Raw genomic sequence first — 13,677 nt, 5'->3', positions numbered from 1 at the left:
CAGCCGGATCGAAAACGTGCGGACTACCGGGGAGGGGGAGAACATGCGGAGGGTGCCGGTTGGACGTTTCACGGCCGGCGACTGGCGCTCTGTCCCGGACCAGACTGAGGCTTCCTCGCCGGGGTGGGGGGGGGGGAGCAAAAGGAAGATATGGAGGAGGTTGAGGAGCGAAATGGCATCTTGTTTAATTTCTGCCAATCAAGACGAGAGGAAGACAACTCCCAAACTGGCAGTAAGTTGCAGTGCGGTGGAGAGGAGAAGCCCTGTGTGTGTGTGTGTCTATGTGTGTGTGTATGTGTGTGTGTGTGTGTGTGTGTGTGCGCGCGTGTGTGTGTGTGTAAAACATGCAGTGTTGTGGAATGACACCGCATGGCATCATGAGCTTGACTGACTGGCTGAGTTGTTGTTGTGTTGGCCGGTTTGGTTTCTTCTCAACAAAGATCGTTTACGCACACAGAATATTTATGACCGTGAAATGTGACATATTTATTTTCTTGATGAAATTTGATCCTATTTATTTATTCATTTCCCTTGTTCGGTATTTATTTCTAAATGTTTTAAAATAGGCTATCCTAATACAACGTTTGCATAACCAAAAACATAATTATTATTTGTAGCCTACTGATGCGCTTTTATTAGACAAATGTATTTTGTCCTAGAATACCCTACAATTATGTTTTATTTTCTTCCTCACTTTATATTTAATTTCACCATGACATGTCTTCGGTTTGACAACTAGTTTGACTTTTATTCTTTATGCTATAATTTAATTTATTTCACTTCATCATGACACTAAAACCAAATTCACATTTGTCAAACTCTAAAAAGAAAATAAACATATATTAACATTATGACAAACTATAAGTTGACTGTCTATAACTTAATTGATGTCTTTTTTAAAAAAAAAAAAATGCCTACAATTTAATTCCTCCATTAATGTGAAAATATAGGTTTATTTATTTTCAAGCAGGATTTATTAATATTTCGATAAAGCATTTTTTCTTGCGTCTCCAGCCCCTGGTACGGCCCCTAGTGGCAAGAACATACCATTTAATTTCAATTCCACCTGAAATTTCTCTTTGTCATTGCTATAATTATCACTTTATTTCACTTGAATTAAGATTCGTCCTTTTATAGACTTTAACATGTGTAATTTAAAGTTTTATTCGGAGTAATTGTCATGTAGAAAAAAACACTGTAGTCACATGAGAAATTATGTGACTTTTTCTCAGAGTTCAAACCGACATCCTTCCCGTGCAGCTTGAATTTTTCTCTGTCATATATTGTTGCTCTTTTCTGTCGCTTGTTTTTACAGTGATCCTGATCCCATCACCTAAATTTGTACAACCACAAAACAGTATTTTTGATATCACAGCGTGCTGCTCTCTATATTTGCTGTATCCATCCCAACCTGGTGTAGCGGGGGGCTTACAAGTGGTCCAAGGGAGCCGCCCCGCTAGTTTCTCCTGGTTTTGTCAAACAACGGCTTTAATTCAGGATGATTGTGGATGCAGGGCCATTCCCGGCTGGCTGGGGCCTTGCTTTCAGAGAGCTGCAGGGCCCCGCTGTTCCTTTATTATCATAAGCAGATTAGAGGTAGCGGGGAACACACTCAGATGCAGATAGCAGCCGAGCGGCCCATTTCAACCTTGCATTATAATGGACCGAGCTGCATGTGTCGCCTCTCGCAGCCTATTAAGCGCAAGATGAATCTTATGTAAGGTTGCCGGGGCCGGCATAATGAGAGCACGGGGGCTCTGCTCCTCCATTTATTATCAAATGACTAAAACAAAACAATAAGGCTTGATCTATTCACTTTCAATTATGATTTAATCTAGAGACACGCATTTAAATTAAATTATTTCAGGTGTGTGTACTTGATCTATCTTTAATTATTGGGATCGTCTGGCTTGCAGATCCAGACAGGCAGATGTGTGGCTTAAAAAAAAAATCCTCTTCAGCTCTTTTATGCCTTACTGACTGTTGATGAATAATATGTTTTAGATATTTTTTTAAAGCATTTCCTACATATAAAACGAAACTCCTAAAAGCAGCATTTATTCCTTCTCTTTACTTTGAGAAAAAGCCTTTTTTGGGGAGGTTTGTTGTAGTTCCTCCTCTCACCAGTAGGCGGCACTGGTGTCACGCAGCAGGACGCCTCGCTCTCAGATGGAGATGCAGAGAGAGGGGGGGAGAAAAAAGCAAAACAAGTGGCACCAACACTCACAACCTCCAAACTTTAGTCGTTTTGCAAACCATATGAGTGAATTATTTAACTTAAAAAAAAAAAACAAGTACGTGATGTTGGTTTCATCTCCTAATAATCGCGGCCTGATCCAGGACGTAGTCTAAGTGAAGCAGGTGGAGGCCGCTTTTCATTCACACTAATTGGCTGACACGCTTGTTCAGGCTTAATATGAATGAGCTGTGCCTATTGTGCAAACACACTTTATCTTAAAATATTCCTCACCTTTATTTCTCCTCCCCTCGTATCCCCCCTCGGTAGGCTGTATACCCCCCTCACCACCACCACCACCACCACCACCACTACCACCCCAGCACCCTCTCACTACAAAGCCCTAACAACAACAGCAGCACTGGAAGTGGAGTGGAGTTGGGTCTTTGTCCGGACAGATGTAGCGACAACATCCCAAACAAAAACCGCTTATTTGTGCTGAGATGAGCCCGTCTGCCTTCTGTGTGTTGGCATTCAACTTCACTAAACAAAAGGACTGGGGGAAACATCTTGGATTACCTTTCCTCTTTTCAACGCTAAAAACCAGCCATGTCCCCCCCCTCCACCCCACTCCACTCTACCCCCCCACTCACACACACACACACACACATACACACACACACACCAGTGCCATTCAATGCTTTGAGTTAACTAACAAAGTTTATTTAAGTGTTGTATGTTATTGGGGCGCGTAAGTGGGGGAATTAGTGACTTTTTGATTTTGAACAACTGCAGTGTCACGAGCCAGGACTTCATGTCAGGACAATACTGTTTCCACCTTCAAGAGAAGATGACACTGACACCATTCATGTCAACATTTGATAAGTAAATTTATGAAACACTTTAAAAAAAATAATAATAATTTAACTTTGATTTAATCCTATTTTGAACGTGTGACACTTGGTGGGATTTAAGCTACACATTTTATTAAAAACAAATAAACAAAACATAAACGATTTGTCTTATTTATTAGATACTCTTAATCTTATTTTATTTTGTATTTATTAGGAAACTTTTCTCTCCTGTTTTAAGCTTAAAATTAAAGTTTGTCAGACAACATATAGTTTAATTTCCTGCAATACCCAGCAAGCTCTTGCATCACCTTTCCCCCCTCTCTGTATAATGCTGGAAAAGTGCTGCCACATATATATATATTTATATAAATATATATATTCCCAGAGAAATATCTCCATACGCGTAGAAATAGTAAATATGTACTTTGTATTGGCTCATGTGGGCAGCCTGAGTGTGCGTGATGCGTGTGTGTGTCTCGGGGCAGAGCAGACCCCGCCCATTTATGCTAATTAAGGTCTCCCATTGGTGTGTCAGGGGAGCAGGCCGGCTCTGATTGGCCAGGTCGAAGCCATTTATTCGCTGACAGCCCCGTCACATGAATGGTTGTCTATTAACTTGTTCAAAAACTATCTGGAGTTGTCAAGGCTCAGGCGGACAGAGGCGAAAAAGTGCAGTTTGTTGATGCTTTTTCGGAGAAGCCACGGGAGAAGTTTTGTGGACACAACATAGCAGGGACCTATTGGGAGAAGGCTCTCTGTCACACACGCATACACACACACACTCACCCAGACACACACTCTACTGAGAGAGGGAGAGAGAGAGAGAAAGAGAGAGAGAGGGAGTGAGAGTGTGTGGAGACGCGGCTTGGTGCTTGTTGTTTTTGTCCAGAGAAAAAAGTTGCAGAGAAAATCGACAGGTAACTTTCAGCAGCAGCAGCAGCAGCAGCAGCAGCAGCCCTGCGCTCCTCACTGTCCTGCCTCTGGCTTGTGGAGTTTTGTCTCTGTGTTCTTTTCCTCTGATCGGGAGCTCCAACTAAAAAGCTGTTCCTGATGTATAACATGATGGAGACTGAACTTAAGCCCCCTGCTCCCCAGACCAACACGGGGGGCACGGGCAACACCAACACGTCCGGCACCGGCCCCAACCAGAAAAACAGTCCGGAGCGGGTCAAGAGACCCATGAACGCGTTCATGGTGTGGTCCCGGGGCCAAAGGAGGAAGATGGCGCAAGAAAATCCCAAAATGCACAACTCGGAGATAAGCAAGAGACTGGGCGCCGAGTGGAAACTTCTGTCGGAGAGCGAGAAGAGACCTTTCATCGACGAAGCCAAGAGGCTGCGGGCCCTGCACATGAAGGAGCATCCGGATTACAAATACCGGCCCCGGCGGAAAACCAAGACCCTCATGAAGAAGGACAAATACACCTTACCCGGCGGGCTCCTGGCTCCGGGAGGGAACGGGATGGGAACCGGGGTCGGTGTAGGGGTGGGGGCCGGGCTGGGCGGTGGGGTGAACCAGCGGATGGACAGCTATGCGGCACACATGAACGGCTGGACCAACGGGGGTTACGGCATGATGCAGGACCAGCTGAGCTACCAGCACCCGGGACTGAACGCGCACAACCCGAGCCAGATGCAGTCCATGCACCGCTACGACATGAGCGCCCTGCAGTACAACACCATGACCAGCTCCCAGAGCTACATGAACGGCTCCCCGACATACTCCATGTCCTATTCCCAGCAAACCACGCCGGGGATGACCGCCCTGGGCTCCATGGGGCCCTCCTCGGTGGTGAAGTCCGAGTCCAGCAGCTCCAGCCCGCCCGTCGTCACCTCGTCCTCCCACCGCGCCGCCCCGGGCTGCCAAAGCGGAGATCTGAGGGACATGATCAGCATGTACCTGCCCGGGGCGGAGGTGAGCGAGCAGACCGCCCAGACCAGGCTACACATGTCCGGGCACTACCAGAGCACCGTGCCCGGGACGACGATCAACGGCACGCTGCCGTTAACACACATGTAAGAGACACAAAGCAAAGAGAAAGAGAAAAAAAATGAACTTTTATAAGAGAAACTGTGGACTACTTAACGTTGGACTATTTTTGTACAGAAAAAAATTCGGGGTGGGAAAAGTTGTATAGAAGTCTCCAGGAAAAAGGACACACGACTCTTTTTTTTTTCTTTCATTTTATTTTAAGGAAGCTCTAGAGGAACGATAGGAGATCCCCCTCTTCACTGGTGGATGAAGTTTGGAAGACTAGAAAGTGGGAGTCGCAATCAAATGTTTTATTATTGCAATCACCTTTTGTACAGTATTTATCAAAGAAACATTACAATCAGATGAAATTGTTTGTTAAACTGCAAGAGGTTGCATTTTTCCTTTCTTTCTTTTTTTTTTTTTTTTTTTTTATATAAAGCTACGCCAGTTCTGCAGAAAATATTAAAAGTGAAAATGGCAGAACTGGAAACTATGGGAGCGATCAGTTATGCTCCTTTATTACTGCAAACTTTGGAAAGAAAAGGGACATAAAACGAAGCAGGTAATACTGTTGTTTTTTTTTTTTTTCATTTAAGGTCAATATTACTAAAACATTTTAATTTCGTGGAAAAAAAAAGATAAGACTTCTTTTCTCTCATTCAGCTTAAAATATAGGTTGTTAATTTATATTTCCGTCTCCCACTTTTCATCTGTTAGAGGTATGACGCTTGTGCTCTTTATTTTCTAATTGATTTGTACAATTTCTGTATATTTACTGTGATATTTTAAGTTTTTATTTCAAAATTCATTCCCGTAGTTGTATTTTAAAAATTGTGGCCTGTACGCAGAAGCCAACCACTCCATGTATATATATACCGGAACTAATACCATCCTTATAACAGTTACAATTTCAGCTGAGTATATTTTTTTTCAATATGCAGTTTGAAATGAATAAATTTTGGAAATTTGGATACTTGAAATTGTTTGAGTTTTGATTTTTATTTCTCTTGTCATTTTATGTGTGTAGGCAGTCATCACATGTTGAGTTGTCATCTGTCAGCTTTTTTCACTTTTTTTCCTCCTGATGTTAATGTTTTTTTTATTGCAACACTTCCATCTTTATGGAGATGAAGCTTTAGGCTCCAGCTAACAAAAAAAAAAAAAAGACATTTTTTTTAGGGGGGGTTGAAATCTCCCCCTTTTAAAAACTCCATTGATTAAATAATTCAGCTTGTGCGTCGTGGTTAACCACGTTTCTATTTTCTAGTTCCTGCGGATGGCCCCAGCAAGCCAAAGTTTGTTGCCTGTTTCCTATAAAGGGGGACGATTTTTCCACCAAAATGTCCAACATCCCCAGGTATAGACTGTCATTTCTCCTCTTCTAAAACCAATCAAAACAACTAATCAACATTACTGTTATGGCACAATTTAAAATGTTTCTTTTTTTAAAATTAATTTATTACTGCAGCATATATTATTCACTTATTAGTATTTTGGGCCTTCTTATGAATGGGACTGAACGCTAATGTCAGAAATCAATTAGATTTATTAGCCTCATTCACATTTATTTTAAAGTAAACTGTCAGGAGGATTTTTGTGGTTGATTTTTTTTCCTCTCTAATGACACTTGACTGTGACAGAAGCATATCAGGATATTTATGAGTATTTACAACAACCTAATCTTATGAGCTCAGGCCTTGTTTCATGCTGTAACTATGGCTTCTTCTTCTTCTTCTTCTTCCTCTTTTATTTAATCAAATAAGATGTGTGTTTTCTTTTAGACGCGTTTTACTTTCCCTCCAAAGCACAGAGCTGTCTGCTCATCCTAAATGTTCAATTAGCTCCAAATTGAAGGTGAGCCCTCTTAAAGAAAGGAGCGCGAGGCGAGAGAGAGGGAGACCAGGAGAGCATTTTCTCCCGCGATGTAATAGCTGCATATAAAGTCTCGAGTGTGTTCATTTCAATGTGATGTTTAATCAAACGGGCCCTGCTGTTTCCCGTTAACCCCGGTTCTCACGGTTCAAGCTCTCCGGTGACTCTCGGTGCACACCACCTCCACCTCCTCCTCCTCACCACCTCCTCCTCTTCACCTCCTCCTCATGCCTTTTAAAACACACAGAAACGCTTCCAAAGTGTTTCTATGCATCTCTCTGCCAGCCAGGCTGCTTTCTCCTCCTATAATAATAATAATAATAATAATAATAATAATAATAATCCGTCTGATGAGCTAACAGCTTTCCCTGAATTTAAGTAACGGTTTTAAATCTGGTGTGTGTGTGTGTGTGTGTATGTGTGTATATGTGTGTGTGTGCGTGCGTGTGTGTGTGTGTGTGTGTGTGTGTGTGTGTGTGTGTGTGTGTGTGTACAAAGAGGTAGATTAGGACCGTTGTGTCTTGCAGGCCGGGTCCCGGGGGAGCGGAGCTCACATTAACCGGCAGATGAATATTTGAAGAGGCCCCTCGGTATTTATCCGTCCACTCCTCTCTCTCTCCCTCTCTCCCTCTCTCTCTCTTGCTCTCTCTTCCTCTCTCTCTCTCTCTCTTCCTCTCTCTCTCTCCCAGCCGGACCTTCAAGAGGTCACGGGATCGTTGGTTACCCCATTAATTATTGATCCGAGCAGCTGAATTGGTTGTAATAGCCCAGAACACCGGTGATAAACAATTTGTTTTTAAAAGGTCGCACAAGTAGACGCATTAAAGCCTCCTCTCTCCTTCCTGCGTGAACACTGGGCCCCTGCAGGCCCGGAGGCCCCGCGAAATTATTATTTTTCCCCGGCTGAGCGCTGCACCTTTGATGTGGTGAAAAGGCTTTTTTTTTTTTTTTTTGAATTGATACAGAGAGGATTTGATGTATTTGAAGATCAGGTTATATGTTATGTGTAGTATGATATAAAAACACGTGACTTATTTGTAACGGCTGTAAAGATTGCATGTTGTCATGATCAGGATGCTCCACTTGAGGCCCAGACTGCTTTCATCACAAAATACAAAGTCTGTAACATTCTCAGGATGTTAGAATTATATTTTTATTTGTTTGTGGCCGACTAAATGTCTAATAAACCCATACACACTGTATGATTTTAACTCTATGTGACCAGGACGTTGTTTCTTTATATTCTCTTGTCTTCAAAATAAAAAATCTGATTTTGCAAAATTCGTCCAAGTGGAGCCAAGTTCTCACAAACTAGGACACGGTAAATGTTCACTCTGAAAACACCGATATCACGTTATCTCAGTAGAAAAATATTAGCCCGCATGCATCCCCCCCCTCTGTGCTTTCCAAAATGTGATTTAATCTCAGAGGCGCTTTAAGCTCAGTGGCGCTCCTGTTCAAACATTAAATAAAGGCGCTGCACAGCCAGCACAGCCTTCACGGTGATGCAGGGAATCAAGTGTCCGAAATGTTGCACCTCAATGCGGTGTGAATCCGCCTCGACACCGTCCAGAAACCTTATTGGTTTAAATGAAAAGTGTTTAAAGGGACCCAGCCTGACTGTTCTATCGCTCTATAGATTCCACTGTGCATTTACACCGCGGACAACCAGTGTGTTTTGTGTGATATAGGTAGAAGCGAGGAAGCCCGGTGAAGGTGTTCCCCTCCATCCTTTTCATCCATCCACCCATCTCCCCTTCTGTTGCTCGCGTGCAGAGTCTGGCTGCCGCAGCTCGAGGATATTTGGACTGCAACAGGTGGTAAGCGCGCGCCTCTGCTTTTTTTTTTTTTGTGCCGTCGGTTAAAAAAAGAAAGAAAGAAAAAAAAAAAGCTCCCAGATGTTATCTATGATAACCTGGCGTGTGTGCATGTGTGCGTGTGTGTGTGTGCATGTGTGTGTGTGTGCGCGCGCGTGTGTGTGTGTATCTTGAGCCCCGGCTGTATGGCTTTCAAGTGGCCTTTATCACAACATTGAAGTGTTTCAGTACATAGGTGTTATATTCTGTAAGATTGTTGCAATTGCAGGCAGCAAAAAGCTCTTATAATGTGTCTTAAAATAAAATATACTGAAGGATTTGGCGCGCGGTCACAGCAGGTCATGAACTATTTTTGAACAAGACTGAAGGCCAGGAAGCCTGTCAGGCCTCCGGTGTAAAGAAGAATATCAAATGAAATGAAAAAAATAAACACAATTTCAAGTGAAGATAACAATGTGAGGACATAGTGAGGTGTGTCGGTGCACGGCTCTTAGACTGGTCGCTTTCCAAATCCTGTGTTTGTTGTTGAGATTATATGATTTTTAAAATTAGGTCAATGACCCCCCTCTTTACGCGCAAATATACACTCACACACTCACTCATACATACACACACACACACATACACACATACACACACACAAACAAAACGAGCTTAGTGGCCTGTAATCCCACGAGAGCCACTTTCCTTTTTCACCACGTTGCGGATAATAAGGAGGAGGGTGCGTGACGTCACACACACACACACACACACGAAGCGGTCCACTGGTCCTTCTACGTGTTTCCGTTGGTTGGCTGGTTTATATCAGTGTGTTTAGTTTTCTGTAACTGCAGCGAATCGTCTTCTTAAAGGGAATCATGTCTATTTTATGACCTTAAAACACTTGATTTGTCCGCTGGTGTCTTTGAAGGCTGGCTTTATTTTTAAAAAAAAAAATTGTAATGACCTCCATTGTCACAAAATTACCACAAAAAATTCCACAAAATTTTCAAAAACATTGATTGATGCCTTTTTTTAAAATCCAATTTAGGCGATTCATCGTCATTAAAGACACAACTCACTGCCAACATTTAAAACACATGCTGTCACTCCATTGATTGATTGATTGATTGATTGATTGATGGTTTTTTTTATTGAAACATTATCACAACACAGCAAAATATATTTTCTGAGTCAGTGAAATATTTGTTTTTACAACATTTAAACACATGATTCAGTCAGGCCTGTATTTGATGAATAATGATTAGTTAAGAAACAAACAAAAAACATGTTTTGCACATTTTGCAGTAATCACTGATGTGAATAAAAGCAGATGGATCAGTGTTGATGCTCTCGACTTCTTCATGTGTCATTATTCTACAACACAGAAGTTGTTTTTTTTAATTTTTTTTAAGGCTGTCCGACATCTCTGCCTTCATCACTGAGAAAGTCTGCAAGAATCGGTTGAATAGCAAAACTGTCAGAGCAGAGAGCTGTCGTGTGTTTCAGCTGTGTGTGTGTGTGTGTGTGTGTGTGTGTGTGTTTGGAGCGTAGAGGGACTGAATGGCAGCCAGTAGCCTGCTGATCTAGCGCAGGTGCAGGGAAGGGAAGCGGGCGGTGTGTGTGTGGAGGGGAGGGGGGTCCTCTCTCTCTCTCTCTCTCTCTCTCTCTCTCTCTCTCTCTCCCTCTCTCTCTCCCTCTTTCTCTCTCTCTCTCTCCCTCACACACACACACACACACACAGTCCCAGTGAATAGGACCACACACTGACACAGACCAGCATGCCATCAGCCTCGCGCTGCTCTCGGCCTGCATTCTCAGAGGCTCGCGGTCTCTGCGACCCCCCCTTCTCCTCCTCCTCCTCCACCACCACCACCACCACCACCACCACCCCTTCCTCCCCTCTTCCTCCCCTCTTCCTCCCCGACCACGTCACCAGCGGCTCGAGCTCCGTTTATCATTTCTGCTCATTGATGCTGACAGCTTTATAGAGCGCCATCATTAAAGGAATGCGCGGTTTGAGGCGGATCGCGACTCCAGATCCGCCAGAAAAACACAACTACAGTTTGATCACTCCTTGTTTTAATACCTATGCTGTAGGGGACGGAGGTGGGGGGGCAGTGACGGTGTTAATTTACTGACGCAGACTACATCAGAACCAAGTATCTACATTTATCTGATGACTTCTCTGACGAAGATTTTCTGCGTAAAACTCGTGAGTTTAGATGATAAATTGGTGCTAATAGCTGTGGACTAGAAACTACATCCTCCACACTGCAGTGCACTCTGTTAGTAGCCTACATTTAGTTTCTGACATACTTTTACAGAGTTATTTTTGGGTATTTGTTAAATGTTTTTTCTTTTCTTGTCACTTTTTCTTGATAATTCTGGTCCTCGATTCTGACTCACTGTCGTAAAAAGCCTGAAAAACTCATATTTCTCCCCCACGTGGCTGCATCAAACTTCACATTTAGCTTCTTTATCGTGTTTATTGATACCGATTCAAATAAATAAATAGAGATTGAAAAGTTAAGGCCCTGATCACAGGCCTCTGATAGCATATGCCTGTTTTGCTTCTTGAAGGAGATTAGCATATCGGGAGAAAGTGCAAGGGAGGGGGAGGAAGAGAGAGAGACGGAGGGATGGAGGGATAGATGGAGGGGGGGGGGGGGGGGGATTTTTTTTTTTTTTTTTTTTTTTTTTTTTGAGAAGAGACGACAAACAACAATATGAGGCCTGTTGTACTGTAGCCTGACAGGGAAAACCTAACACTGAAATAAATAAAGAACAACTTGGGTCGCTAATTTAAAAAAAGCTGTTATTACTCCCTAATTATAAGAAATATCATCAGACCTCCTTACTTAATCTACTTTTTTTTTATTGAATCATAACTTTGGATAAATCTGATATGCAGATAATAAACTAAAAATCACCCTAAATCCTCCAAAACATCTCCAAACAAGCTATTTCTCATATTTACTGTTAATTATATTTTTTTTCATGTCTGTAGCTCATATATGCATTAAAATCTCTCACGTTTATTTTGGCTCTTCCGATCACTCATTTCCCGGCATGCTGTTATTTCAGTGTACAGAGCAAATTTCCCTATAGTCAAAAGCGTCAATATGCACATTGTCTTATAACTAATTCGAGTTAATACAGCCATAATGACAGTATAACGGCACGCTAATTGGCCTTTTTTCCTTGACAACAATGCTAGCAGATCAGCATCTCTTTATTATTTAATAACGTCAAACGCTTGGCTGGCTGTGCTGGCTGCTGAGCCTGCTGGCTGCTGTTGGGGAGGAGGACAATGCAGCTCAAATTCAGGAGATTCACTCTCGAGCTATATGGTCAGTGAAAAGAAAGAAAGAAAGAAAGAAAAAATACACAGCGAATAGAGGGACACGTGGCTTTTAAGCGGTTGCCAGAAATTTGAGCAGATTGAGTGTGAAAAGCACTTTTAGGTTCAAACAAAGCGTTTTCAAAACAAAACCAAAATAGAGGCAACCATGCAGACACCATATATATATATAAATACATATATATTTTACTCCCGTTTTCTCCATTCTTGCAGGATATTTCCTGCTCTTCTGCTTCCTGCAGGCAGCGTGAAGCAACAGGTGACTGTGTGGGACCGGCCCACGCAGCTACAAGTGAAAGTGCTGCATGGTCTGCTGGTCTTTTGTTGTCCGGAAATTTGGAGACTGTGTTTACTTGATGTCCCTCTTCGGGCCTGGGGAGGATTTGAGAGGAGGAGGAGGAGGGTGAGGGGGAGAGAGAGAGGGCAAAGGCAGGGGTCCTACTATAAGCTGCGGATGACGTGTTAGTGAAAAATAAAACATTTATGAGGAAAATCGATATAGATTTCAGACATAAATAATATGCATTAAAATAGCAGAAAACTATTTGTAATGATGCTACCAGAAATAAAATAAAAAATATAAGTGTGTCTTTAGATGGCCCACCACACAGATACAATACAAGACTATTTCTACATTTTTTTCTTGTCTTTAATCTGTCAAGTAGAACAACAATTTCCCTCCTCTTCCTCCGTCCAGCACGTCGCTCGCCTGGAACAATATCAGCAGGTTTCCAGGCTGACTGCCACCCATGGCCCGGTTCAAGGAGCCTGGCAGACCCGGTGAGGAGAGAGGAGAGGAGAGGAGAGGAGAGGAGAGGAAGGGGGTAGGAGAGGAGGAGGAGGAGAGGAGAGGGTGAAGGACGAGCGGGGATGCCTGCTAGAGAAACACTGCAGTGACTGGCTTTCTCTCACTACATTTCCATCCAGTTGGCTGATGTCGCTACAGCTTTTTCATTTTTTCCGGCATCCTCACTTGTTGAAGCAGAGAGATTTTCGAAACTTAAGACTAGAATCAGTGTTTCAATAAATAATGCTGTTATTTTTTTTCGTTATGCAACAATCCGCCAAAAAAAAATAAAAAAATTGCGCACTCAAGAAACACTCCAAAGATATATCCCTTTATTATCATCTGATGTGTCGAAAAGAACTTCTTTTATTTTCTCTTGTTATGAATTTCACACTAAAAATAAATGACGGGTTTATTTAACACAGCTGCTGGAAAACAGAAAAAATAAATAACTGATCGAGTTTAAAAGAAAAGTTAGAAGAATTACATATTTTTTGCATATAAACGGTGTATATAAGTGTTGTCAACCCGTTTACATTCGCACCGGAGCGGATTTATGATTTAAAAACGCGTTTTTATAAATCATAAATCTGCTTTTTTGTGATGGCACCGCTGAGCTGGAGGCTGTTTGTAGGCATTCAGAGATTCCTTGATAGAGAAGGCTGTTGAGCTGATGGGACTGAATCATCATTAACAAGCCAACAGACACAGGAACCCCCCTCCTCTGGTCTCATTTCCCAGCATAGACACTAACCTCTTTCACTCTGTCATCAGCCTGACTCTCTCTCTCTCTCTCTCTTTCCCTCCACCGACTCCAGCTTACAACAGCACCGTCCATTGTTCCCGGCCCTCCC

The 13,677-nt window shown here is 42.6% G+C and overlaps 1 protein-coding gene across 1 annotated transcript; it reads left to right on the top strand.

Annotated features, from left to right (window-relative positions):
* The first annotated feature begins 238 nt into the window (after positions 1–238).
* On the top strand, positions 239–5,984 carry sox2 (SRY-box transcription factor 2). Its single transcript, XM_067596310.1, has one exon. It carries the CDS (start codon positions 4,081–4,083, stop codon positions 5,047–5,049), a length of 969 nt encoding a protein of 322 aa, XP_067452411.1. The 5' UTR covers positions 239–4,080; the 3' UTR covers positions 5,050–5,984.
* The last annotated feature ends 7,693 nt before the right edge of the window (positions 5,985–13,677 follow it).

The sequence above is a fragment of the Thunnus thynnus genome, chromosome 8 (genome assembly GCF_963924715.1).
Source record: "Thunnus thynnus chromosome 8, fThuThy2.1, whole genome shotgun sequence".
Lineage (NCBI taxonomy): Eukaryota > Metazoa > Chordata > Actinopteri > Scombriformes > Scombridae > Thunnus > Thunnus thynnus.
This window is presented reverse-complemented; position numbering and strand designations above follow the sequence as displayed.

What these genes read in the sequence shown, in the direction of transcription:
- sox2 (XM_067596310.1), top strand. Translation starts at nt 4,081, where the DNA reads ATGTATAACATGATGGAGACTGAACTTAAGCCCCCTGCTCCCCAGACC.